At 33.4% G+C, this 27,736-nt stretch overlaps 1 protein-coding gene across 1 annotated transcript in view; it reads left to right on the forward strand.

Moving 5' to 3' along the window:
* Positions 1-27,736, forward strand: part of KCNH8 (potassium voltage-gated channel subfamily H member 8) — a 184,494-nt gene that overhangs the window by 92,194 nt on the left and 64,564 nt on the right. The window contains exons 6-7 of the mRNA XM_032183258.1: positions 20,412-20,569; positions 26,125-26,332. Of these exons, the coding sequence (XP_032039149.1) occupies positions 20,412-20,569; positions 26,125-26,332 (366 nt within the window). The remainder of the gene's footprint in view (positions 1-20,411; positions 20,570-26,124; positions 26,333-27,736) is intronic.

Genomic DNA, 27,736 nt, shown 5'->3' on the forward strand with positions numbered 1-27,736 from the left:
AGGAGATTTTCTTACAAAATAAAATAAAATAAAATACTTGTAAACTTTATTCCATCTTTTTGATATGGTTACTGTAGACAATAAAACTGGCTTCCCTGCTACTGACGGAACATGCAGCTTTTATGATAGATATGTATATATGCTGCAGCTTTCATGATAGATAAGTAGAAATGTTTCCTCCTTTGGACATTCATTTGCCAGTGTGTTTAAGGTGTACTCTTCCTCTTTTATACTTACTATGACATCTTATCTGACTCTCGGATTAATGCAAGTGATCCATATTGAATGGTACTGAGACACTACAGTAAGAAATCTGTTCTGCAATACAGATCATAGAGGGCTTTTTTTTTTCCTGTATGAATGCAGTAAGGTTATGACTCTAGTCAGTCATAAGTGACTCCATTTTAAAGAATACAAAATGAAATAATTCCACTTGATCTACCTGGGAGTCTTTCTGTGTTTATGAAAAGAGTAGACTCAAAGTTAAGATACTTTGATAATTGAATAAAATGAAGGTTGTATCCTTCACCTCATACAGGTGTAGATAACTGGCTTGTGTTATGACTGTCTTTATTAGAATCTGAGCACAAGAGAGTATAATCTGGGACTGATTAATGTGTTGTAGTTTTCATTTGTAGCAAGACAGATGGCATATTGCTCAGTGCTACTTTTCTGTTTATATCCTTTACTGGAAATATAGAATTCTTATACTAGTATAAGTCAAAAGCAATGGTATTTCTATGACCAGTAGAGTAACTGGGTAAAAATAATCATAATAATAATAAAAGCAAGATTCTCTGTCAATTTTACTTGATATTTTCTGGTTAGAGCTTTAGCTCTATCATTCGGGAAATAAAACTGTGGATTGAAACAAATATATTCAAAGAAAATTGTTTAAAATCTTAGAGAATACTTCTTTACATAGTTTATATTGCTGGTAACCACAAATACTGTACTGTGACATACCATTTTTTCTCCCCCAGTTTCATTAACGGCTTGATTTTTCCCAAATTAATTGCTTCTCAACTTTTTTTCTGTTTTTAATTTGTGGACCTGGGGAAAGTTTTATAGAGCATTTTCAGGACAATCTCATTCTGCATATAAATCTCTGCACTAAATTTATAGAAAAATAGTATGTTTATAGTCACCTCTTAATGGTCCCTTGTCCATTAAAATGCTGGATGAATTTCTCAGAACATGTGTTACCATAATGAAAATAGTAAAATTGACAACATGCATAAAATTACACATAAGCTTGAGAGCACTGTTACACTGGGGCTCTGCCAAGCACAACTTTGATGAGTGATCTGTACACTCTGAGAAAAGCCAGTGAGATGTGCTGAGCAAATTTCTTTTTTATGATCCTACCATCTCAGCCAGACAATGGGAAACTCTGCTTGAGATGGGGCCTTCAGCTATTTTACAGCCCTATGATCATGGCTTGAGGAAAAAGAGTCTATCTGCTTTGATTTCATTCATATTTCTCAGAACATGGAATAATATTCCTTTTATGCACATAACTTGCATAAACTTTTATTTGGATTTACGATGTCTTACTTTTTAGTTGTGTTATCAAAGGGAGTCATGTCTATAAAAAGGAGAGATGTCTGCACATCAGTTGAAGGGAAATTATAAGGTTTCCTTTATGTAGAAGAGTTTGAATGAATATACTGGCTAAAAAAAATATTTTTTTTTGTTTTTTTTTTTTTCAATTTGCAATTCAACATGTGCTTAAACATTATAAAATACATATGGAAGTATTCACCTTAGTTAGGGTAATTATGAGTATTAATCTGAATTAAGCTATTTATGAGAAAAGAACGTATCTAGCTAGAGTTTTAACTGGTTTAACCTTTAAAGATATCTAAAATACAAACGGAAGATTAATAATAATAACAATCCATTTTATGATACATTTGAAGAAGATGTTGGTTACAGAAAGTAATTAAGGTTTCTCAATTTAAGTTAAAATTATTAACTTAAAATAAAGTTAAAATTATTTTTTGCTTGATTTTTCCTGTACATACTAGTGTTTTAATAAATTGCTTTAGTTTAAAACTCTTTGACTGCTTTATGTATCTTAAAATCATAAAGAGGTGGAGAGAAAACCTTCTTAAGATTAGTGTATTTAAGCGAACATAAAATAATTATCTTGGCATCTCAATTGATGAGTGAGATTGCCTGCTATATGACACTATTTACTTAAAAGTTTCTGTCCTATCCCTTAATTTGCATATGTAGTAGCTGGGTACTTCATTTGTAGATTAGGTATGTCTAGGGCCTGGACGGATGAAATATCAATAAGAAGCATAATATATTTTTGTTAGTTTTAATTAATATTTGTAAAATAATATTTTCTGACTTTTTGACAGAAAAAAAAAAAAAAAGGTGGAAGAATCTCTTTCCCATTTCATTCCATTTTATTAGTAATACCTTCCTGTTTGCACAACATTTACCTCTCCATATATATAGTGCTTTTCTTCCTATTTCATTCCAGCTCCCAGATATTGCCTTATTTATCTTTAAAACATTTTGAACACCTAAAACAAAGGAAGTAATGTTACCAAAAGACTATGTGTATTTTCTTGCTATGTGCTCAGATTCATTACCGCACAGCACTATTTGAATAGGATATCTTCAACAGGAGTGAAGTTCAATGCAATTGTTCATGTATATATTTTCAGGCTAATTGTAATACTTTAAGTACTAGATAAGATAAGAGATGTCTGAGTATCTTGTCTCCTAAGGTGGCCAGGAACATCTGTACAGAGAAAAACTAGAAAAATAAGAACCCTTTCACTTTTAATTTCAGTTTTCTATTTTTGTATTCCATCAGTTTTCTGATGGAAGGTAGAGGAAGCTGGCTACTAGTTATTGGAATAAAATATGATGCTATGTATAACGATAATGGCAACAGTCAATTTAAATTATTTTCCCCAAAGTATTCTTTTGCCTACTTAGGGTAAAAAAAAAAAAAAAAAAAAAAAAAAAAAAGAGAGACAACTTACCCCTCCCACCTCAAGTCTAAAAACTTTCTCTATAGTTTATGATTTCAAGAGAGAAAATGAATCATGGTTGCTAAGATTCTCTGTCTTGTTAAATACTGTTTAACAGAGTGGTTATATTTTTAGTAATTTCAGCTTTTAATAGCAGCATGTTTAGAAGCCATAATGCTGCAATTTTTGTTGCACGATACTGAAAATTAGGGACATCTCCCATCATTGTCTATCACAAATCTAAATTACTCAGAAGCAACAGATATTAAGTAATCCTAAAAGTGTCTTAAATCATATGAAGCCCTTGAATCTTTAATATTTATAAATTTTAAAATATGATATAAAACCAGTATAAATTTGTGTTAATATTTGTGACTTACACAATTGTTCATGTAAGCATAAAATTGTATTGAAAATTTTATATATCAAGAAAAAATTGTTGGAATCAGATGAGATAGTATTAAATGTTATAGTTTTTTTGGGTTTCTTTAAATTATTAAATTTATTTTCCTTTTCTCCTCTTATTCTTTTTTCATTATTGTGGCTATCATTTCATATCTTTGAAAGTGTACAGAAGGACATATAAAACAACTTTTGTGCCTAGAGGACTTAAAATCTAATAAGAGGTCTTGTGCATTTTGAAAGGAAATGGTAGTGGAACAATATTTTAGAAAGCTTACCTTCAGACCCTAGTATGCTAAACATTAAGTAGACACCAAGACATTGGTTTGAATTTATATCTGAGCATTAAATGGTATTATTTGTGAATACATATGGACAAAACTTGAAGAAGGATAGAATATCATTGATATACCTAACATTAGGAAGGCAAGGACCTAATACATTTTTCATGAACTATGGGTTGCCTAGAAGTGCAAATAAACATTAAAAAATATTTATGTTGAAAAAAGTAATACATTTCTTAAAGATTCTCAGTCAATATAGCAAATTAAAGTTTGCAAGACCACAGTATTGGTAGAAATGTTTCCAGTAACCTTCCCTACATATCCTTGTAAAGAGGACAGCTGCTCTTCTGCATGCAAAATGCCATTTCTGTGCACAAAAACATCCAGCTGTACATAAAGGAGACAAGCATATGCCACAATAATTTAGAAATGATCATTTCCATGGAAACATTTCTGTATATCAAGGTAGATACATTATATGATAATGGATGCACCCTGAAAATTTGACTTGAATTAGCTCTGCTGACTCTTTCATTTGAGGTATGATCTCATAGCTACACGTTGATTTTTTAAAGGAATACCTGTAACAAAGCAAGTGGCTTATGCAAAAACATTTAAGATCATTGGATCATCATGAGTACAGACTGAAATATGCAGCATTTACTCTCTCCCCTTACTATTCTGGAGAGAGCTCTGTAGGCAGCTTATAGCTGGGACAAGATATACTGCATTTATGCTTCTGAAAAATATATTCAGTCTGCCATTTATCACCTGTCCTAAATGAATATATTCACATTATTTTTCTTTCCTCCTTCCTGTTTCACAACGAGACTTGTAACATCAGAGTGACAGGCTTCTTAGAACTTAATAGAAAACAGGTTCTTCATTTTTATTTTTATTTTTTTTGTCATCTATACTGTAGTATCATTGTAAAACAAACAAACAAAAAGAAGTGTGACAAGTTATTGTTTCATCTGTAGTCAACACGCACATTATGAAGTGCTGTAGTAATAATTTTGTAAGGTAATTTTCATTCTGCTGTTGCCTTTCATAAGGTTTGCAAAATGCCTGTTAATATTACCCTGTCATATATTGTATGACTGACTAGTGTTAATGCTACAATCAGAGAAAGTGTGCATTTAGGTTTGTTATCATAGAACACAATGATAAAACAACACTGTAGATTAAACTCAAGATTAATGTCTTGATTAACTACCCAGGCCATTTCCAAGAAATGGTTAGGTGTTTAGTAGTTAACCGTATTTTCATTATCTTGCTTGTGGCCTTCTTTTTTTTTTTTTTTTTTTTTTTTTTTTTTTTTTTTTTTTATGTGGGGGAGTGGGAGAGGACAACAAAGCAGTTATTACATTGCCTGATTAATGTCTTATTTGTTCCATCTTTTCATTGTTGTCTGCAGCATTTCTGTAAAGAGAACTGTTGTGATAGTTTTGGATAGAATATTTTTATTCATAGTATTTTGTATGGTGCTATGTTTTGGATTTGTGATGACACAAATGACATAGATAACATATCAATGATTTAGTTACTGATGAGCAGTGCTTAAAATGAGTCAAGAACTTTTCAACTTCTTATGCTGTCATGCCAATGAGGATGCTGGGGATGCACAAGAAGCTGGGAAGGGACACAACCAGGACAGCTGACCCAAACTGATCAAAGGGTTACTCTGTTCAGCAAGAAAAAATTGGGGGCAGGATGGCATGGTTGCCTTTGCTCAGGGCCTACCCAATTATCAGTCATCTGGTAATAAGCAATTGTGTTTTGAATCACTGTTTTTCCTTGGTTTTGTTATTCTTTGCCTTCCCTCCCCTCTCCTTCACCCTCCTTTTAAGTTATTAAACTGTCTTTATCTCAGCCCACAAGTTTTCAGTTTTTGTCCATTTGATTCTTTTCCCTATCCCATGGGAAGTGGGGGAAGCAAATGGAAACTTGTGTGATGCTTAGCTGCTTACCAGGGTTAAACCACAGCAACGGTTTTTGTGAAGTTCCTCACAACTATATTTGCTTCGCACACACTGAATTTATTGAAAAGTTAAGTCATATGATTGATGTTCTTTTATTCCTTGAAGTTGCTTCTTTCTACCATATTTCTTCAAGTTCTATTAAGAAAATTACCCATGTAGAAACTTTCACACTTCAGCAATCATAAATACAAGCTTTTTTAAAAGAAGAGCCAGTGGCACATATTTCAGATATATTTTTAGTTCTTTGTTTTTATTTCAAGTCTCCAAATTCTGTATCTTCCTTGGGGGGAAAAAAAATAGTATATTTCAGTTACTCAGTGTATTCATGGATAGAGTCTGTTTTTAAAGGCAGAGTATAGTTTGTTTGTAATAAATAAATAAATAAAAGTTTTTCCAAGTACTAGTATGTTACTGTAAAGGTCATGGTATACTGTAAAGGTATGGGATTCTTTTGTGGAATATCAGCTACTGTAGAAGTGAGATTACATAACCTCTGTTAAACATCCTTATAGTTAAGGAGACCAACTTAAAAAGGTAAACTCAAAGGACTAAAAATCAAGGAAGGAGATAAAGGAGTATGACTCTTTTTATTATTTAATTCAGTGGTCTTTCTATTTGCTTTATATTGGAATTCGAGCTAATGGTCTCTCAGTATGGTAAAACATTACCATTGAAATCCCTATTTTAATTTTTGTGTGCCTATCTTTCTGTATGCCTACTGCATGCCTACAGTAATTAGTAGAGCAGCCTGTAACTATGATGTTGGATTGAACATACCATGGCAAAGCATTGGTATATATTGGTATATACACTGTCTATACATTGTACTCCTGGAGGGAATGGCTTTTGTTTCCACAGTATCCATTCAAAGCACTAATGTTGTCAGATTTTTATGTTAATGAATAATTAACCTAAGTAAAACAGTCTTTCCACTTGGTCATGACCTCAGTATCCCATTGCCTTCTGTTGCAAGAACAAATAGTGAGGAAGAGCAAATCAGTGTGTAAGATACAGATGGTTTTGGTTTTGGGAACCAGTTCTTGCCAGAGAACAGATCTTGATCCATTAAAATTAGTAAACATTTTGTCAGTTTGTCAGACTGTACTGCAGCAAGGTTGAGAACGTATGTCAGAACACTGCCTTGGAGCAGGGAATATGTCACTCCTCATGTGTTGTACAGTGATCAGCATTTTGGTGTCCCATAGTGAACAAACTCCTTTTGTAGAAGAAATTTGACCAGTAAAACAGCTTACTATATTCAGTGACGAGTTTAATACAGCAAAACCTGGTAATTATATCAATTCCACATTAGCAGAATCTTTTTTTTTTTTTTTTTTTTTCCTGAAATCAATTATACTATATGAATGTGATTTCCCTGTGATGAACATTTTAAGAATTTGTAGCTCTAAACTATTCTTCCAATATTAATCTTAACTGTAGCTGTCCAGCCAAATCCATGAAACCTCTAAAAACGATCTTTGGGCGGAGGTGTAACATATCCCCAATATGAAGTTTCCATCCTCTGTGAATGCCCACACAAACTTGACTGACCTGCTTCCTAAAGAGTCTGGAGTGCTAATGACCAGGAGAAAACTTTACTGGGGGCTGCATGCAAAGAGAAGTAGGAGGAACAGGTATTGTTAGAGATATTTTGCCATTTTAAATGTACTGTTGCTTAAGGACTAAATCTAACCTTTTTATGTAATTTTATTTAATGATTACGCTCCTCAGTGTGATATGATTTCATATTACTCTTCAGAGTAAAAACACATTTGAACTTATTGTTTGTATCTTGGGATACTTAATTTCTTTAATTTCTAGCAGTGTAAAAATTAGGGTGGCTTCTCCTTACACATGTCATCACAATACAGCTGAGATTTCAGTTTTGTGTAGTTTTATATGACCTTTCAGTTCATAAAGATTCTCCTAAGAAAGAAAAATATGACCATCTTTTTCAATCTTGAATATAAGGTATTAATTTCATCCAGGTATTAACTCCAATACACCATGTTTTTTGGCTAAGTCATGTTTTCCTGATAACATCTGCTCTTGTTCAAAGAGTTTGGACGAAAGAGAACCCACAACTCATCTATGGCTTAGGTCTTTCTTTTCTCTTTTCTTTTTCTTTTTTTTTTTCTTTTTTCTTTTTCTTTTTTTTTCTTTTTTATTATTTGTAGTCTTTTTTTTTCATCAATCTGCAGAACTGACATTTTGCTAAGGCTTTAGGATTGTTGTTTAGAAAAGTTTCTGCCCTCTGATTCATAGGTAGGATACATTGGATGGTAATTTAGCATCTGATGTGATACAAGCATATTTTGCTGCTCCATTCCAAAATTAGATAAATTATAAAATAAATATTTGTTGAATATATCTGCTTTTTCTGTATAATTACTAACAGTCTCTCTCTTGATCAGACAGCACTAATGTAGTGGAACTGAAGTTCAATCCTGTGTACCAATGATTTCTTTCTCTTTCCCCAAAATGATTTTCATGTCAAGATTTCTGTATTTTATGTTGATTGTTAGTTAGTACATGTTCCACCCTTACTATAACTTTCTTAAAAATAAAAACAAAAACAAAAACAAAAATAATAATAATAATCCTTCAGCAGTGGGTTGTTTCAAATACATTAAATACATTATCTTTGGGAGTGCATCACAGAATCATAGAATCACAGAATAGTTGAGGTTGGATTGGAAGGGACCTCCAGGGATCATCTAATCCAACCCTGCTGAAGCAGGGTCACCTAGAACATGTTACACAGGATCACATCCAGGCAGGTTTTGAATAGCTCCAAAGAACCTCTCTGAGATTCTTTGAAAGAACCAAAGAACCAAAGCTCCACAACCTCTCTGGGCAGCCTGTTCCAGTGCTCTGTCACCCAAAATGTAAAGAAATCTTCCTCATGTGGTGATGAAAACTCCCGTTGTTCAATTTGTACCTGTTACCCCTTGTTTTATCACTGGCCACCACTAAGAAGAGTTTGGCCCCATCTTCTTTACGTTGTCCCCTCAGGTATCTATGTTTAATATTTAATCCCTGATTATTTTTTTTCTCATAAATTTTACTTGACTTCATAGTAGCCTGGAGTAGCCTAAGCATCAGGTGTAAAATGAAATATTATTTTCACCTCCTACATAAAAATATTATCTCCCTCAGATTAACCGCTCAGCAACTAAAAGCGAATTGTCAAAATAAGTGTGGTAATAAATGTTTGAAGGAACATTATGAGTTGAAAGATTGCTGTTTCATTTGAATAACTTGAAACTAGCAAATTAACTAAGAATATTTAGTTTTACAAAAGAAGTAGAAAGGAAAAAAAAAAAAAAAAAAAAAAAGAGTTTATACAGGAGCAAATAAATTGTTCTTAATCAATATAGCACTAATATTTCCTGGAACCTTTCCTGAAAACTCTCTGGCCAGATTCTGATACCATATATAATTAAATAATCAATATAGTCAAATAATCAGATAGATCAAAGATCTTGGGCATTGGGGTGTGTATAGCTAGCTAAAAACAATCAATATGATTGATTGTTTTTCAATCATAAATGAATATGAGAAAAAAATAGAAGAAATAAGGAAAGAGCCAGTTGTAACACCTAGGAGAGGGAGGTGGTGTAGGAAACTGTCTACTCTGACAATCAATGGGGTTAATATGCCTAAATTATCTAGGTCTCAAGCACAGGATTGAATTACTATAGTCTAATGAGAATTCATGCATCACCCAGTTCCCTGGATACTGCTTATGCATATCCTACTTGCCCTAAAGTGTAGAATATTTCAATTTCAGTTATTTGACAGTAAAAGAGAGGTAAAATGAGTTATATTACCTAGAATTTGCTGCAATCAAAAAGTGTGCCACAGGCAGTTATTGAATCAGTTGACTAATCCTAAATTGTTATTCTGCTGTAACTTGATCATATGTCTAATCCCAGCAGGATTTATTTTAAAATATAGAGCTTAAAGAGAAAACAAATACCGTGGGCACAGGAAAATCAGTTGGTTCAGGTAAAATAATCCTGTTTATGGGTGAAGAGATTCATCTGGCCTGAAAATAAAGTTTTACTATTGGATTATCTATACTTTATTTTATTTTATTGTATTTTATTTTTAAATTAGATCATTTTAGATTTTTTAGGGATTAGAAATTGAGATTATACAAAACATATTTTAGAATTTCACTTTTGAAGTTGGAAAAGGAGAATTATTCTGGAAAACATTTTAAGGATTAACAAAATAGTTCTGTGAATATTATTTTATAGTTTTCACCTTTTTATATAATTTAGGATTGCAACCTGCATTATGCATTAAGTAGAACTTCTGTTTTTGTGTAGTCTTTTTTTTGTTTTGTTTTGTTGAGTACCTGTTTAAACTAGTATTTTCATACCAATGACTACGTAGGAATATGTGACTGTGATTGCAGAACAAATCTAGAACAGGATGGGATGGTAAAGCTTTAATTCAAGAACAGTCACCGAATGGTTCCTCCACCTTACTGACTTGCTTTAGGTTCCCAGCAAATGTATGCCCAAATATGAAATACATAGAAACTGAGCATTTCTGCATAAGCATGGACTTTCATGACTGCAGAATGAAATTCTTTATTCAAATATGGTCACAAACAGGAGGGTAAAGGCCATTAAGAACCCTCAAATAAGCAAAGATATCAGTTAAAGCTTTTCAGTTAGATCACTGCTTTAGAAAATTTGAATGAAAACATTACAAAAGCATGTAGTCATGATGACTGCAAATTTGGAAGACAGCAGAATAATGATGTTTCATCTTTCTGCTGTTTCATCTTTCATTTACTGTTGTAGATATGGTGTGAGGATTTAATTAGAAGACAATATAAATAGGAATGGTAGCTGCATGTGAATTAACATTACTGAATGTTGGTACTTGGGGTGAGAGTAGGGGGAGGAGTAGAGGGGAAGGAAGTATGTTGGGGCACATCTTGCCAGTAGTGGAAATAGTAGGCTATGAGAATCCATCCAGACTGAGCTAATTAGCCATGGGATCCAACCAGAAAATAAATCAAGGTTTATGTTTGAGGTTGTTCATATCAAAGCCATACAAAAGGTTTTGTGAGATTTGTCAACCACTGGTTATCTTCTCTGTATGCATCTTACAGATTTGGTGGCTAACAGGGTTTCTGGCATACCTTGTGTGGGGTTGGTAGAGGAAGGTGATCAGTCTGCAGGCTAGAACAAAGCAGGCACAGGACTGGAAAACAGGAAAGGAACTGAATGAACTGGCACTTGTATTTAGTGGGTGTGAGGGGAAGAACTGTTGGACGCAAGAACGGAGCAGTGGTAGAGGATATATGAAAAAACAGCAGTCATGTGAAAGGAGACTGACGAGATGGGGAGGCAAGAGATTTGGCAAAGGAGTCTAAGCAGAGCAGTCTTTCTTTGGGTTATTGGCCATTGATTAGCCATTAAATTTTTCTTAATATGAAGTGGTTCTGCATAGCAGTGTGCTCAGGTGGCCAAGAAGGCCAACGGCATCCTGGCTTGTATCAGGAACAGTGTGACCAGCAGGGGTAGGGAGGTGATCGTCCCCCTGTACTCAGCTCTGGTGAGGCCGCACCTCGAGTACTGTGTTCAGTTTTGGGCCCCTCACTACAAGAAGGACATCGAGGTGCTTGAGCGGGTCCAGAGAAGGGCAACGAAGCTGGTGAGGGGCCTGGAGAAGAAGTCCTACAAGGAGCGGCTGAGGGAGCTGGGCTTGTTCAGCCTGGAGAAGAGGAGGCTCAGGGGTGACCTTATCGCTCTTTATAGGTACCTCAAGGGAGGCTGTAGCGAGGTGGGGGTTGGCCTGTTCTCCCATGTGCCTGGTGACAGGACGAGGGGGAATGGGCTTAAGCTGAGCCAGGGGAGGTTTAGGTTAGATGTTAGGAAGAACTTCTTCACTGAAAGGGTTGTGAGGCATTGGAACAGGCTGCCCAGGGAAGTGGTGGGGTCACCATCCCTGGAAGTCTTCAAAAGACGTTTAGATGTAGAGCTTAGGGATATGGTTTAGTGGGGACTGCTAGCATTAGGTCAGAGGTTGGACTCGATGATCTTGAGGTCTCTTCCAACCTAGAAATTCTGTAATTCTGTAATAACTTGAGGGTAGAAATTAGAGTTGAAATAACTGAAAAATCTCTATTTATATATTCAGGGATGAGGCAATGGGGTGATATGTCAGATTGTTCAAAACCCCTTTAAATTGGCAGTGTTGTGTTGTCCCTCTGGAGTGCTGCCAGGCCAAGTTCACCTTTGTGTTTGATAGCAGTAGTTGCTGCTTTATGGACTGAAGCACTTTGTGTTAAGCTCACCGGCTCATCCACACAAAAGCAATTGGGGCAGAAGCAAAAGTCTGCAACAAAGTCTGCAAGGACTGACTTAAAGAGTGTGGGTGTTTGTTTAACAAAGCACATGTATCTATTCTAAAACAAAATAAAAATATGTTCAAGAAAAAGGCATCTTTTAGTTTCAACATGACTTAAAGGACATTCTTAAAGTCAAAAGGACAGTCTAGAATCTATCTTGATATTTCATTTGTGTGAACTCTAGCTTTCTGATTATAACTGAACTTGAATCATTTAACTTGAAATAAGAACACATCTTTTTTCCTGATGAAGAAGAGAATAGAGAGGCTTCACCCTTTCTTCCCTCCTTACGTCAAATATTTTAACATAAAAATTTTTAATGTATTCAGAAGTTGTAACACAGTGAGTCAACCAATTATGATATTGTTTGATGTAATTTCTGATTTAGTTTTAGGTAACTTTTTAATGGTATTACTCATATCACAGATATTATTTATGTCCCTTGTTCTGTTTTTCTTAGCACATGGCATGATGTATGTTGCATCCAACATCATTTAAAATGATGTTTTTTCCAACTTAAATGGAAAAATTGGGTGAGGTTACTTTGCTTCAAAAGTATATTTTTTATACAGTAATAATACTTATTACATGATTTATCCGTTGCTCTCAGAATTATGAGAACTGATGAAATGGAAAAGGGATTGTAGTAGTTGTTCCAGTCTAAAACTGACACATCAAATAAAATCTGAAGTATGAAGCATGTACAGGCTGAATTTGGCTGTTATAGCCTATTTAAGGATAACATATTAAAACATACTTCATACAGAAAAGTTTTGAGACACTTACTGTCCAAAAGGTATTACAGTCACTTCATGTATGCTTTAACAACCAACTCAGAGATTAAATGTCCCTCTTGCCTGGTTTACTGCTGTAATCTTCTGCAAAATTTGTGCCCTTCCTCCTGTAGAAAAAGAATACATAAATAAAATAAATAAAATATTAAAGCCCACCTGATCTTAGGGCCTTTGGAACACTCTTTCAACACTTTCAGCACTGAAGGGTACTGTTTTGATGGTGAGAAGTCACCTGGAATCTCCGAGGATTTACATTATAGATGCTTGTTTTGAATTTCTTGCTGTGCTTTGATAGGTTAGTGGCATCTTTAGGTGGAAGCACAGTAAGCTTCATAATCAAGTTATAAAATATAAAATATTCAATTAATATTCTCAGAATAGATTATTTTACGATTTGTTGATGTTTATTACTTGTTGTCTCAATTAGCTTACCATTCTCGTTGATCAAAGTTTTAACGATGAGAAAACATTTATTTTAAAAAGTAAAAAATTTTCATCTTCCACTCTTTAAACAGCAATCCCCAAAAGTCTGCAGAACACATGATTCCTAAAAATAATAAAACCTTCCAGAATAAATGCTCCTTTCTAAATTTGTGTTAAAGATTTTGTTGTGCTTTTATATTTTTTTTTTGGCTTAGGAGCACTTCCCCTTCAGTTTTCTTGGTAAGTCCCTTCTCACAATAGTTTAGCTGTAAATAATGTTGCCCAGACAAATAAGCTGTTTACACCCAAGTACAGCTCAGAAAACTGACAAGAAATAGATCACACTCACCTACCTTCTTCTGTATTTTTTGTCTAATCAATTGGATGTAGAAAGAAGCACTTACCATTTTCTATTTGATTTTTTATACATAAAAGTTATCTGTGAATGTTGTGCTAAATTGCTTTGAAAAGAAGGCAGAAAAGGGTGCTGTGCAGAAAACCCTCTAATCTCTTCAATCTTGAACAATGAATTCCATATGTGAATTGATAAGCCTTTGGTGTACTGGATGGCTTAGGGGGGGTTAAAGCAAGCATTTATCTCCTTCTCTTTTAAAGAATTAGTTGCCTCAAAAATACTAATGTGCAATAAGTAAGCAAATCCTTTTCTTTAACCTTGATAACTACACACTGGAGGTTTTTGAGACAAAGAGAAGAAGTTTTACCACTTTTATGGTAATCATCATATCAGTTGGAGAAAGTGCAATATTTCTGTCTGTATTTTCCAAAACAGTAACCTGCATTGGGCATTTTTTTTTCTGTTGAGAACTAATTTAACTCATGAAGCAAACATCCTTATCTTTGTTTCTTACCTATATCAAGCAAATCTGCATGAAGTAGTTATGCACATTGTTGGTGCTACTATGATGATTTGTAAATGTGAATAATATGCAACTAAGTACTGAGTACCTGTGGAGTTAGTGGATCCTCTTGTATATTGCGAACCATATGAAACCATGTTAATTTCACGTTTTAATACATGGTGGTTTCAAAACATTTTCGTAGCTTTATGAGCAAGGCCAGCTGAGACTACTGCTTCATCTAAATATTTTCTCTCTCTGATTTTGTTTATATTTTCTGTTTAGTATGCAGATTTTGCTGAATGAAAACACTGTTTCTTAAAACTTAATTATAGACTGAAAGATCTTAGTCCATGGAACCAGATAGTCTTATGTCTGTGTCTAAGTCACTGTGTTAAGACTCTGCACTACATCTTGAAAATTTTAAAGGACCAACAGAGTTCCAAAACAATAAAAAATTCACTGAAAAATTTATTATTTTAGGAGATTCACCTCTAATAAGTAGAAAGGAGGAATGGGAGAGATCAAACTGTCAGAAATATGGTTTGACCTGTTACAAACTGTGTATAGGTTAACTAGTTAGTGTGTGTCAGGTGATCTTAGCAAACAGTCTAGCCTTGAATTAAGGAAGATTGCATAAAATATTTCTGTCAGTGAAATATGGGAAGTAATTCTCTTCCAAACCCAGATCTGGCAGTGAAACTGGGCAATACACATAATAAAGAAATCTTTTTTCTGATACCTTTAATGTGTGATCCTGTCTCTGTGCTAAGTCTCTGCCTGCCTCTTCTCTTTACCCTCAGTAATGCAGTAATGGGGAAAAAAATGCTTTGTGGCTTGCATATATTGGTAACATGCTTGAGGATTGTCCAGTCTTAGTGTAGACTACATAAAGAACGTGTAGAGAAAGTCCAAATACCTCTTTTTTTTTTTTTTTCCCAAAAAAGTTGTGAAGAGAAAGGAAAGAAAAAGAACTCAATGCTGCAAAAGCTAATCATGGTAATCAGACATGCCTTTCTCTCTAGCACATCTGCATACATCTATCTCATGTGCCTAAGTTATATGAGTCCATGTACATAAGTGTTTCATACATGAATATAACAATATCTTTAGTATGATTCTGTGTTTATTTTACATTGTTAGGGCATTTAACTTCAACCAGTCCAAGTTCATCACATCATTTACTTGGCCATGTTTAATTTCCAAAATTAATACATGAATTTAACTGATGTAATAGTGTATCCAGTATATCCTATTTTGACTAATTAGTCTATCAATGTGTAAAAACATGCAAAAGTCAGTTCTTCTGTCTGTATTTTGGAACAGACTAAACCAACAGTTGAATATATAACATGAAGTAAAGTGAAGTCCAGAGAGTTTTTGTAATTCTATTTCTCTCTTCTTTAGGTACCTTTTCTGTCTTGGATTTTAAACGTATTTTGCCTATTATATAGTGATATATGGCTGATTTTATGTTTGGATTTGTGTTGGTACACAGTCTTCTCTATTAAAAACTATCATAACATTGAAAACTTAATCATCCAAGATAAATTGTCTAGAAACAGTTTTGTTTATAAACAAACCCATAGTAACATCATTTTAAAACTGAGCAGCAAACCAGGTTTGGCTTGTGTTTTATGTGTTTAATATTCTGGATAATGCAAATCTTCAAATTACAATTATACAGGATGAAATAAATTGAGTTATAACTTCAGTGCATATAAATATGCTGCAGAAAACAACTAACTTGATAAATTGTCAAGAAGACATTTTTCTTAGTAAGAGACAGTGATGATTTCACATCATTCATTAACTAATAGCATCAGTTATACTTTTACATGTCTTGTTATTGCTACACATTCAGCAAGAAGGGTCTGCTTCCTCATTTTATCTGAGATTAGCAAACCTATTGACTTCTGGATTATCACTTTTAAGGTTGCTTTTTGTTTTTCCCCCTGAATTATTAAAATTATCCTGGCAAGTTTCCATTTCCTTAACATTTCTCCAGTTTTATGACGTTGTATTGAAAATTAATACTGGTGATTCAGCTTCAGACTTGTAATTTTGTTAACCGCTGATGTTTCCTGAACTTCAGTTGCATTTTCTATTTTACTTTGTAAAAGTAAAGCCTCCAGTTTTTTTTTTTTTTTTTTTTTTTTTTGGTTTTTTTTTTTTTCAAACTAGCAGGGCTTATTGAATTCCAATTGATCTGATTGTTAATTCATGCTTAAAAAATGTTCAAATGTATTGATAAAACACTTAAAGTCTTAAAAAAATTTATTTTACACTTCCAAGTTCACATCATAGATAGTCATCTTTTCAAAGTATGTATGTATGTATGATGAGATCATATTTTCCAGGTCCAAATGGTTACTGTTTTTTAATCAAAAATAACTTTTTTTTTAAATAATTGTAATGTTAATTTATCCCAAATTCACACACCATTTCTAATCTTATGTTAAGTAATTATTCTTTTAGAGGCTTTTAAGAATTGAATAGTTAAGAATGCTTTTATAACTGGTATATATCTGCATCTAAAGGCACCTACAGTGTTGTGTTTATTGTCCTACACAATATGAATGTACATTTTTCAGTAACTGCCTCTCTATTTGTAGGCGTAAATTGCCCTTGAAAACAAGCATACTTACTTTGTTTGTGCCTGTATTTCACTGCTAAAATAGAAGCAAATGCATGAAAGTTGAAGACAGGATAAAATATATTGGAAAAATAACTTTTCCCATCAACATTAAAGAGCATAAAAACAACACACAAAACAACATTGTTTTAGAGCTGGAACAATTAACTTTTTTGTTATTGTTAAATAGCAAAATATGTGTCAGAAGCACCCTGGTTTTTTTGGATGAGCAATATGTATACAAAAAAAAAATTTATTTGGAAATGAAATTAATTAAATGTGCGTTTGTCTCACTACATGCTGAAAATGAAAATCCAACAGATATTTTATAGTGCTTCTCTGATTTTGTTTTGAAAAAAAATAATAAAAAAAATTTCTGGGGTGATCAAACTAAAATTTAGTAGTTTGGTTTCGTTTCTAAGTGTGAGGGAGGTGTTTTTTTCAGTTAAGAGGAAAAAATCACGTATACATAATTAAGCTTGATGTTTTATAGCAGCTACAAATTTCATCAGATCCTTTTGTGTTTCACAACATTATCTAACATAATATAAATGCACAAAATAGATATCTCAAGGCAAATCTGAGCAGAATTCAAGGAGGTGATAAAACTGACACTTTCATAACATTTTATACCAATATTTGGCACTGCTTTAGATGAATTCATACCTTTTTCCCCAGAAATATAGGGGCCCTTGGCCCCAATTCCTCATAGCTTGCATCATCACAATGTCCTAGCAGCACATGACAGCAAACTCAGAGTAAAGCATCTATATAAGCATGCTAAAGGAAAAAAAAATGATACTGTTGTTCTTAAGATGGATACACAGTCATAGATACTGAGTAATCACATCTCCTGTTCAAACATGTATGAGTTAGTAATTCATTTCGGTGTCAGCAATTCCACTATTTTTAAAACAAAGTGTAAGAAACTTGTAAAGTTTGTAGGTGGATGAATTTCAGTTTCAAACTATTTTGAAGAAGAGTGTAAACTGTTATAGGACTTCAGCAGTATTTTCTGCATGGGCTGTATGGCAGCTCTATTTGAGTAACTGTGGTCATAAGGTATGAAAAGGTATTTTACTTTTAATGTTCTTTAAGCATGAAAATGTTCTGAAATTAAATTCTTGAAATGAAAAAAATGCATTAATATGTACTAGTGGCAGTCCATGTTCCCTCAATGAGGCAGCATTTTCAGTTGACATTGTTTTATGTTTAGTTAATTGACTCAATTAAAATGAATCCATTCAGGTGCTACTTCTCTTGCTTTCCTTTAAACTAGTTGTCCTCATTATACTAGCAACAGTGTAGTAGATTTTCATTTCCAAAGCCAACTTCAGAAGTAATGGCACAGAAAACAAAAACTACAATAAAAATAAAAAGAGAAAAAATGTTAAGAAATGAAAAGCAATGTCCCCAATGAATGGAAATTTCCAGACGTAAGAAAAATACCTAAGAATAACAAGAAAAACACTAACTGAAAAAAAAAAAAATCTGGTTCATTTAAACTGAGTTGAGTAATATTTAACTATTTCATTTTCAGTGTGTGTGTGTGTTCTATATAAGCACTTTTTTTGTTGTTGTTCATTATTTTGTTTGTTTGTTTGTTTGTTTTATATAAATCATAGGGAAAAAAAAAAAAAGCTTTTAATGCTCATTTTTGCATTTCATTGTCTGAGCAGAGTCTCTTCATTCATGCTTGCCAGTAATTGTATTTTCACCAAATGAAAATTACAGGATAAAATTCTATCAGAAACTCGGTATTCATTTTCATGCGTGTATAACAGGAATAAATATTTTCAAACATCATGAACTGCCCCAAAATCCAAGAGTAGATGAAAGTAGAGAGTAGAGTCCTACTACTCCCCATTTCTTAGTTCTAACATGATGTGCAGTGTTTGTTACATTTTTTAATTTTGAAGAGTTAAATGTTAAGGTATGCTTATAGTTTAGGACTTCACAGGTTTTTTTTCAAGAATTTGCTGAACTTGGGGCAGGGTCTGTGAGGAAAGGAAATGTCTATATCCAAAGATAAAACAAATTTCTTATATAGACTGAACCATTTAAATACATTCTGTGTTTATTTCCATTTACAAGGCATATGTCATCTTCCTATACCTTCACCTTCACTAGTAGGCAAGAGGCTGGATTTGGGTGTAGGTTTTTCCATTTGGCACTTTTACCTCCCCTTCCCCAGAGTCTGTAAGAAACCTATGTTTGGGGCAACAAACACTTCCCAAACACATGCACAGTCCTTGCTGTGCATAGTGAGGAACCAGCCTTCAGCAACAGCTGCCACCTCTGTGCAAGAGTGGCATGTAGAAGAAGCAGCTGCAGGCATATCTTGTGTCTAACAGACAGAAAGAAATCAATGCTGCCATTGCTGCAAATGGTATAATGAATGCAGTTTCCTCTTTGTAACACTTAATAATACACTACACAGATTACAAATTGCACAGCTGACAAGTCTATTATGCACCAAACTAACATCTAGAAAGCTGCCTCAAAGCAGCTTTCCTTTTGGGAAAAACCTTTTGGGCTTTTGGGTTGCCAAGACTATCACCTTGAAGTTTTTTGTTCGTTTGCTTGTTTGTTTGTTTTAACTATTATTGTGAGGAGAAAAAAAAAAAAAAAAAAAAAAAAGGAAAAAAAAATACAATTGCATTCTGAACATCTTCCTGACACTTGGGATCACTTTTTATTTTTTTTCTTTTTAAATGAGATGGTCTTCAAAATGAGGTGTTAGAATTTGTAAGGTAGTAAGCTAGTAAGCTGTAAAACACCAACTTTTTTGGTTCATTGCACTGCTTTCTGCCATTGTAAAAGTTATATAAGTAGTTCTCACAAATGTTGGTAGAAACTGGGTGCATAGCTTAAGGACAGATTATAGTCTTCATCGTGTAGGACATGAAAATAATTGAGACTGTTGTCAAGAGCTGAGCTTTTAGTTGAGTGTTAATGTGTTTGGGCAAGACATGTCAAAACTATATCTCATACCGAGAGGCACTCATCCTGGAACATTAAATAGGAACATGTAAAGTGCACAAGCCATGAAGCATTTCATACCATTTTTGGGATCACCATCATAAATGAAAAGCCTTTTTAAAATTTTTTTTCCCAAATGGGTTCAGCACTTTTCTATTGAGAAACAAGTAGTTTACCCTTGAGAATGACATAATTTATCATCTATGCTGGGCAGAAACTAAAAGAAAGTTTCAAATTGGCATTTTAATTTAAGTAATTAATGTCTTGTGGTTTTGGTGTGTTTGTTTTTTTTTTTTTTTTTTTTTTTTTTTTTTTCTGAAATCTTAAAATGGTTATCCATAGGTTCTATGTATAATCATATCTTCATTTTTCATAAAGAAAGCTACAGTTGGAAAGTACTGTATGTGGTACTGTTTAAAGAACAATGTATTTATTTTAATTCAAGCTCCCATTGAAATCAACAAGTTTTAAATGTTTTGAATATTCTTTTTACTCTTGCACAGAACAGTTTTGTGCATTTAAATCTATGGATCTGTTACAAGCATATGTTATGGGTTTCTGTTTTAGATTCCAGTCTTTGCTATGCATAAAAAAAATACAATCAATGTTGTGGTGGGGATTGCTATCCCGCAGAACAAAGAAATCACTGTCTCTAATTCTGTTCCTTTTTTGTCAAGCAGATATTATTTTAAATTTCCGAACAACATATGTCAGCAAGTCTGGCCAAGTTATATTTGAAGCAAGATCTATTTGTATCCACTACGTGACTACCTGGTTTATCATTGATTTAATTGCTGCACTTCCTTTTGATCTTCTTTATGCTTTCAACGTCACTGTGGTAAGTACTAACCATAGTCTATTTTAATAGTTGTTTTGTTTTGTTTTCAGAAGATGGTTTTGGTGTTTGTTTTTTTGTTTGTTTGGTTTTTGTTTGTTTGTTTCTTTCTTTCTTTCTTTTTCAAATCCAGAAACTAAAACTGAATGAAGTAAAATACATTGGTATCTTCTGCAGCAGTGTTGTGTATTTTTACTTTGAATGCTAAAGGAAGAAATAGAATGCTAATTAAAAGTATTATGAGGTTGGGTGTCAATGTGGTCATTCATTAACAGGAAAGCAATATATGTAAATATCTGATCCATTATCCTTAATTTGTATATAGTTGCACTTAGTTCATTCTTGCTTACAGTGCTCAAATATAATTCTCTGTGGCCTTTGCTTTCTTATGCTGTGTTCAGTTATTGAATTTTTAATTTTTATAAGTTGTTATGGTGGTAATCATTGTTATGGATGGTTACTTCACTCATATGGGAATCTTCTTTCTCTTTACTGACAGGCATTCTAATGCAAAAATTACAGCATGATAAATTTTAAGTATCACACTAATTTATTTGTGTTCTAATATCTATTAGGCTGATCATTAACTTTAGCTTTGGTTTCAATTCAGCTTTGTTATGTATTTAATTACAAAATGCTTAAGCCTCTTTGAAAAATGTGTGGGTCCAATATCTGTTGATTCCACTTAATATCAGTTGTGGTGGGTTACATTTGCATTGGTTAACTTATGCTAAGACAAAGGTTTTTCTTCTCATAGTCCTATTAACATTAGTAGAATAAGAATTTACTAATCAAAATGAAATACAATTTTAAAAGTTTAATATTGGAAAGAGTGTTGGCAGAGATTTATCAATTTTGTGGATTTTTCACATTAAGAGACTTAGTCTTTTAAGCTGTTTGCTTTCCTATTCTCAGGATTTTGATCTTCAGTGAACAGATGCACTCAATCTCATTTTCATTAAATGTGAGTTAGAGACATGTACATAGGTGATAGGATAGACAAGTATCAGAAAGCAAAACGCTAGTCAGTAAAACTCCTATGTAAGATATACTGTCTGTTTTTATTCATTTAGTTTCACTTCCTTCAGTGATCTCCCTTTTCACTCCATTTGTTATATTAAGAACTGTCACTCTTATGCTAGTAGCTTTTAAAAACAGGCGGTTAATAGATCCACATTCTTCAATTACTGTGTTGTTTTTTGATTGTTGTTTTGTTGTTGTTTTTTTTTGTTTGTTTGTTTAAACAGAGAGTAATCTATTTAACTACACTACTATCTCAGTTTGTCCTTTATATTAAAACTGAATAGCCACTATAAATATGTTGGTTTAGCTTCTGTTATGATTTTTTCATTGGATGAACCATGTCTGATATTTTTCTTCTTTGTTGTTGTTCAGGAACTGATATTCTTTCTATAATAACTTATTGAAAATAAAACATTATCTAATAATTATTTTTACAGTTTAAAAAGTCTCAATATTACAAATGTTACTATAATATGATTAGCACATATCTGCTGTTTGTTATTTCTTTTAACTTTTTTCCCCTAACAAGATCACTAATATGGTGACTAAGAATATCCAGAAACACTGATTAATTGTAGATCCTTCATGAGATGATTAAGGATACATTCAGTCATTCAGTCCTCAATACTTAACTCCTCAAGTAATAAACAATATATAGGCATGTTGATCTAGAAATAAGCATTGACTGACAGGCATAGCTCTCTATATGCCCCAAGAGTTAAATGTCTCATTAAAAGTTTTCCAGCGTATAGTCTGTTTCTTTCATTTGCTCTGGCCCAATTTCAGTAGCTAGCTGCTGTATAGTAATGACCAATACACAATAGTCAAGGGCCAACCCTTTCTTCCCTCTGGCAATTGAGATGAAATCCAGAATGTAGTCTGTACCCTGTATTCACCCTTGCAGACTTAATTCTTTTGTTCTCTATATGATTCCTCAAAGGGAACACAGTGCCTTACTACATTGTATTTTCCATAGTGGTAAGACAAGGCAACAGTTAATATAATCCTCAAGATTGCAATGACTATCAACTGTTTCCAGAACGGGGGGAGGTGTGAATCACATTCCACTGTTTTCAGACTTTATTGAGTTAATAAGCTATTTCCTCATGTCTGTTCTCAGATTTTCACTCCATCGACTCTCAGATGTTGCCTCAACAGAACGGTGAGAAGGGGCATCAGGGAGCATCTCACTCCTTTGCTGTTCAGGCCCCAGCACAAAGGCCAACTCTTTAGGGATGCTCTAAATTCTGCAAGCTAGGTATAGTGCCATACATACAAATGTATGTATGGCACATATATATCATCCTCTGGTTGGAGATTTGTGTAGTTAGAGTGTGTGGAAAAGCTGTGGAGTCTCTTGCTATCTGTGGAGATATTTCAAAAGAAAACAGTGAAACCATAGGAATTGGTCCTACTGCCTTTACACCTTACAAGCATTCTGCATTATCACTAATGGGTAAACATTCAGAGATCTGAGACCTCAGGCATGTTTCTTCCTAACCTCAGTGCCTGCTGAGACCCTAGCTTCTCTCATCCTGGTATTCATCTGATTTAAGGGATCCCTTCATCCATGGAAATGTTCTGTGAAATGCTGCCGAAGCAAAAACCAGGCTGTTAAGCACTAGTCATCATGATTTAATTTGCTCAACTCTGAGTAACTATTGGTGGTATAGAGCCAGTAAAGAAAGTCACTTTTGGAGAAAAGCCAGTTAATCAAGCAGACAAAAAGAATTAAAAATCGCTGCCACTAAAATTTAAAATGTATCACGTTTCCTTGTTATTTCCTTTTTGTCATAGGACATGATGCTTCCAAGCAGAGAATTTCTTCACTACTTTTGTAGCAACTTTATTTCTCAGTACTTCTCAATATCACAGAATGCTATGAATGAGTTTTGGTTTTAGACAAAATTCTGACTCTGTCACTTTGACAGAAAAAGGTTAACCCAGATAGTCTAAAATGATTAACCAAATGGAAAATTTAGTTGGCTTTATATCTGTGGGCAGAGCAAAATCTACACAGACACAAGTATGAGTGCTGACTCCCCATTTTGTCTTTCCAAATTTATGACAAAGAACAGAAAGCTGCCTGATGGCATTTGAGGTCTTTCAATGACAGATTAGACACAACAGAAGAATGTTTGGTGTAACTAATGAGGAAATTCATTGCAATTATTTATGATTAATTACAACTGTGTTCAAATTTATGAGCAAATTATTTTAGAATGAAGCAGTCATTAGCCTTAAAATGAAATGTATCCACTTAAAAAAAAATAAAAATCTGATTTTCTATTTATATACTCAGCAGTACTTTGTAACAATAACAATGGTAATGATTTAGTCACAGATAATAACTGGGTGCACTTACAGTAACAGTACTTTTGATATTTCTTATTTATGAGAAACCGATTAAAAGACTGATTTCACCTTATCTGTCATTATTTGTTTGTGCTGTGGAGGAACATAAGCAATCATATAAAGATAAGAGCTCATAGTGATGAACACAGCACATATATGTCATCTATATTTATGTTTAGATATTACTGCAACACTGCAACTGTCAGTCATGAACAGGGACCATTTCTGTTAAGAGCAAAACAAATAGAGCCATGTTTAGCTCAAACAAGCTTATGAGTGAGATAAAAAATGGAGACGGAAAAAAAAAAAGACTGGGAAATGTGTTGCCAGAGAAAAAGAGTAGTTTGTTATGATGAACATGATATTCAATTAGAATAATTGTATTTTATTTGTAATATAATTATTTTAATGCAAACAAGGCAATTCCGTCAACTATTTTAGGGCCTTCTGCCCCAAACTGCAAATATTCTTGTGCTTAAGGACACAGACATAACTAATTTCACGTACTTATATTAATAGACAAAAAAATTGCAAGAAGAGAGGACCCTGTAATAGCTTGTGTGCTCTCATGTCAAATCCTCACAGCTGTAAAATTCAAAGTAATTTAAATGTGTCATGTTTCTGTTTCTGTTTTTGTTGTTGTTGTTGTTTATTTGTTTGTTTGTTTGTTTTTCCCTACTATGTCTATAAGAAAAAATATAAAGACTCTTGTGAAAAAAAAAATATATATATATATGAGCATGTAGTGAATAGTGCATGAAGGTCAGGAGAGAATTACTTATTTATTTTTCCTTATAGTTTTCCCACCTAATCTCTTAATTTCTGGGATTGGAATAAAATCAATGGTTCATTAAACCTTCATGAATAAATTTAAAATACTCCATGTTACAAATCTTATCAGCCAACTTACACCCAGTTGTTAAAAAATGCACACCTCTGAAATGAAGTTTTCAGGTTATTAGCGTTGGTAATAGAAGCAGAAAGGTTTAACTATAGGTTATTCTGGATTATCATAAACAAAAGATGTTGATCCAACAATGCTTTGAGACTTCCTTTTCAGAGAGCTCATTATATTGCTTTGGGAATGCTATGAGAAGATATGTCAAGTTTGACACTTTTTTTTTCAGTCTGTAGTTGTATGTATCCTGTATTTGCCAAGTATCTAGTAAACTTTAATCCTAATGTCTCATTAATGAAGGAAAGAATGTTTGCTATTAACGAAATTTTGCATATTTAGTTTTTGAAAAAATAAAAATTGTGTTACATTCTAATCTGCATATTGTTTGCTAAAGCCAAGAAACATGAGCCAAGAATATTCCATGAAAAGCTGGGAGGTGCACAAACTCTGGTGTGGATATAGGTTGGAGGATACTCTGGATAGGATGGGATGGTTCAGGGGCTTCTCACTTTGTGTATTTCTGCATTTTCTCTGGGACCAATCCTCGTACACCTAGAGCTCTGAGAATATTTTTTTTGCTTTTGAAACATACATTTGAAAGGCAATAGTTTTTTAGGTAAGGAATTTTTAAACTAGTATTAGAAGTTTTAATGGACTCTGTCTGACAGAGTCTTTTGGACTCTGAGTTAGTACAGTGCAGTAAAAGGAACACAGGCCCCTGAACACAAGTTTAAATCTGAACAAAACATCTGAGTCTTCATTCACCTCTTTTGCTTCCTTACTCTGCAAAATATCTGCTTTGTGTTGTTGCCTCTTCCAGGTTTAATTATTAAGCTGATTTCATGTCATGTATATTTAAGTGGAGTTATGCTTACTGTTTGTTTGTCTGATAGCAGAAACTGAAGATCATTGTTTGAAGATGTTTATTTTGTTTTTTTTTTCACACAGGAGTCAAATGAACCTTGAACCAGTCTGATAATTTAGTTTCTTTTCTAGAGCAGGGAAAGACCTGGTATTGTGCAAACAATTTTTTATAAAAAATTTTTTTTTTTTTTATAAAAATAAAATTTTAACATTTTGAAAAAATTCAAAAGGAAAGATATCTCAGGATTTCATTGTACGGTTTAAATCTAGTATTAAGTACTAAAGTAACTAAAATAAATATGTACACAACAAAAGTAAAAGTCCAAACAGCTTTAGAGGATGGAGTTTCATTGCAGCAAGAGAGTATTGTGACAGATGTCAAGAGCTGACAAGTTGTTTTCTCTATTTGTTCTCCTAGGTTTCTCTTGTCCACCTCCTAAAGACAGTGCGGTTGCTCCGCCTCTTGCGTCTCCTTCAGAAGTTGGATCGTTACTCCCAGCACAGCACAATTGTTCTCACACTTCTCATGTCCATGTTTGCCTTGCTTGCTCACTGGATGGCTTGCATTTGGTATGTCATTGGGAAAAGGGAGATGGAACAGAATAACCCCCTTACCTGGGACATAGGTAAGTTATTCTTTCATGCAGATGTGTGTGTAAGTATACAAAAATATATGTATTATATAAAAAATATATAAAAATATATGTATATAAACCATTTGATGTTTCTTGGCTTTGTTTAACCGTATACAATTATTTAATGCTGTTTTTAGAGACAAGGGATTGCTTAAATCCGATAATTTTTTGTTAGCAGGTTGTACACTGAATGTAAGTATTTCTTTAAAGTTAACTATCAAACAAGTAAAGGACAGAAATTTGCACTAAAAATGTTGGAGTCTGTATCTGGTCATATAAATTCAGTGCGATTTGTGTTTCTCGAGATCTTGAAAATTTGATTCCTAATTAGTCTTCTCTAAATTTATAAACTGAAAAGTAAATTTCTATCTACTTCAAAAAGAAAAAATATTTCTCCTTTAATCTCTAAATACTATGTGTTTGAGCTTTGGCATAAGTCCTTCTTTGGCATAGTTTTAAATGATCAGTTTTAAGCAAGGAGGAGGAGCAATGGGGGGTGGAACCTTCTTCTCCCTTCCTTTTTTCCTTCCTTCTTGCTGGTCACTAGCTCTTTTAAACGTCTACTGAATGTGGACATTTTAAATGTTTTAAATGTCCAAATATCCTGTGGCTAAATGGTAACAAAAACATTCAATAAGAAAAAACAGTATGTGGGCAATCTCTGACTGAAGAGATTGGTGCTCTGAATTTCAGATCAGCCTGGAAAAGAGGGTTAAATTGGAAAGAAATTGGGAAAAGTGGAAAAAAATGAGATTTTTTAAAGTGTTTCCATGTTTAGGAAATCAAGGATCTAGATAGGAAAGAGCTAAACAGACAGCATAGCACAGTAGAAAACAAAGTATTTTGCAAATTAAACAATTTATTAGCAGGGATTCCCTCAAGCATGCTGACTACTCTTTACTGTACAGTGAAAACAGATAGGCCCTGAAATGTATTCAAGATAAAAAATCCCTTTGGAAATATTGATTAGCTGATTTGCAGACTGTGGTATTTTTGCACAGATGACAAGGTGTTTGGCAATGGATAGATGGTATTGGACCTGTCAAGTTATATTCAGTGTTTAGTTTCCAACCCACACTTCTTTCTGTTTTCTTTGAATATTCCAGATTTACTCTTTAGATTCTGAACTTTTCTTGTTTGTTGTTTATTTTTTATTGTTATTTCTAACGGTTTTATTCCTTTGTGATATTGCAATGGGAAAACAATATCCCTTATATGGGAGCCTTATATAGAGTCATTTGACTTTACTGTGGAGATCTTTTACTGTATTTTTCAGATGGCATATCAATAAATATTAAGCATCCCTTTTTCTCCCTTTTTCTTCTGGGTCCTTCTGTTTTCTGTTTTGTTTTTTGTTTGTTTGTTTTGTTTGTTTGTTTGTTTGTTTGTTTTTAA

This window comes from Aythya fuligula, chromosome 2, assembly GCF_009819795.1.
Source record: "Aythya fuligula isolate bAytFul2 chromosome 2, bAytFul2.pri, whole genome shotgun sequence".
Lineage (NCBI taxonomy): Eukaryota > Metazoa > Chordata > Aves > Anseriformes > Anatidae > Aythya > Aythya fuligula.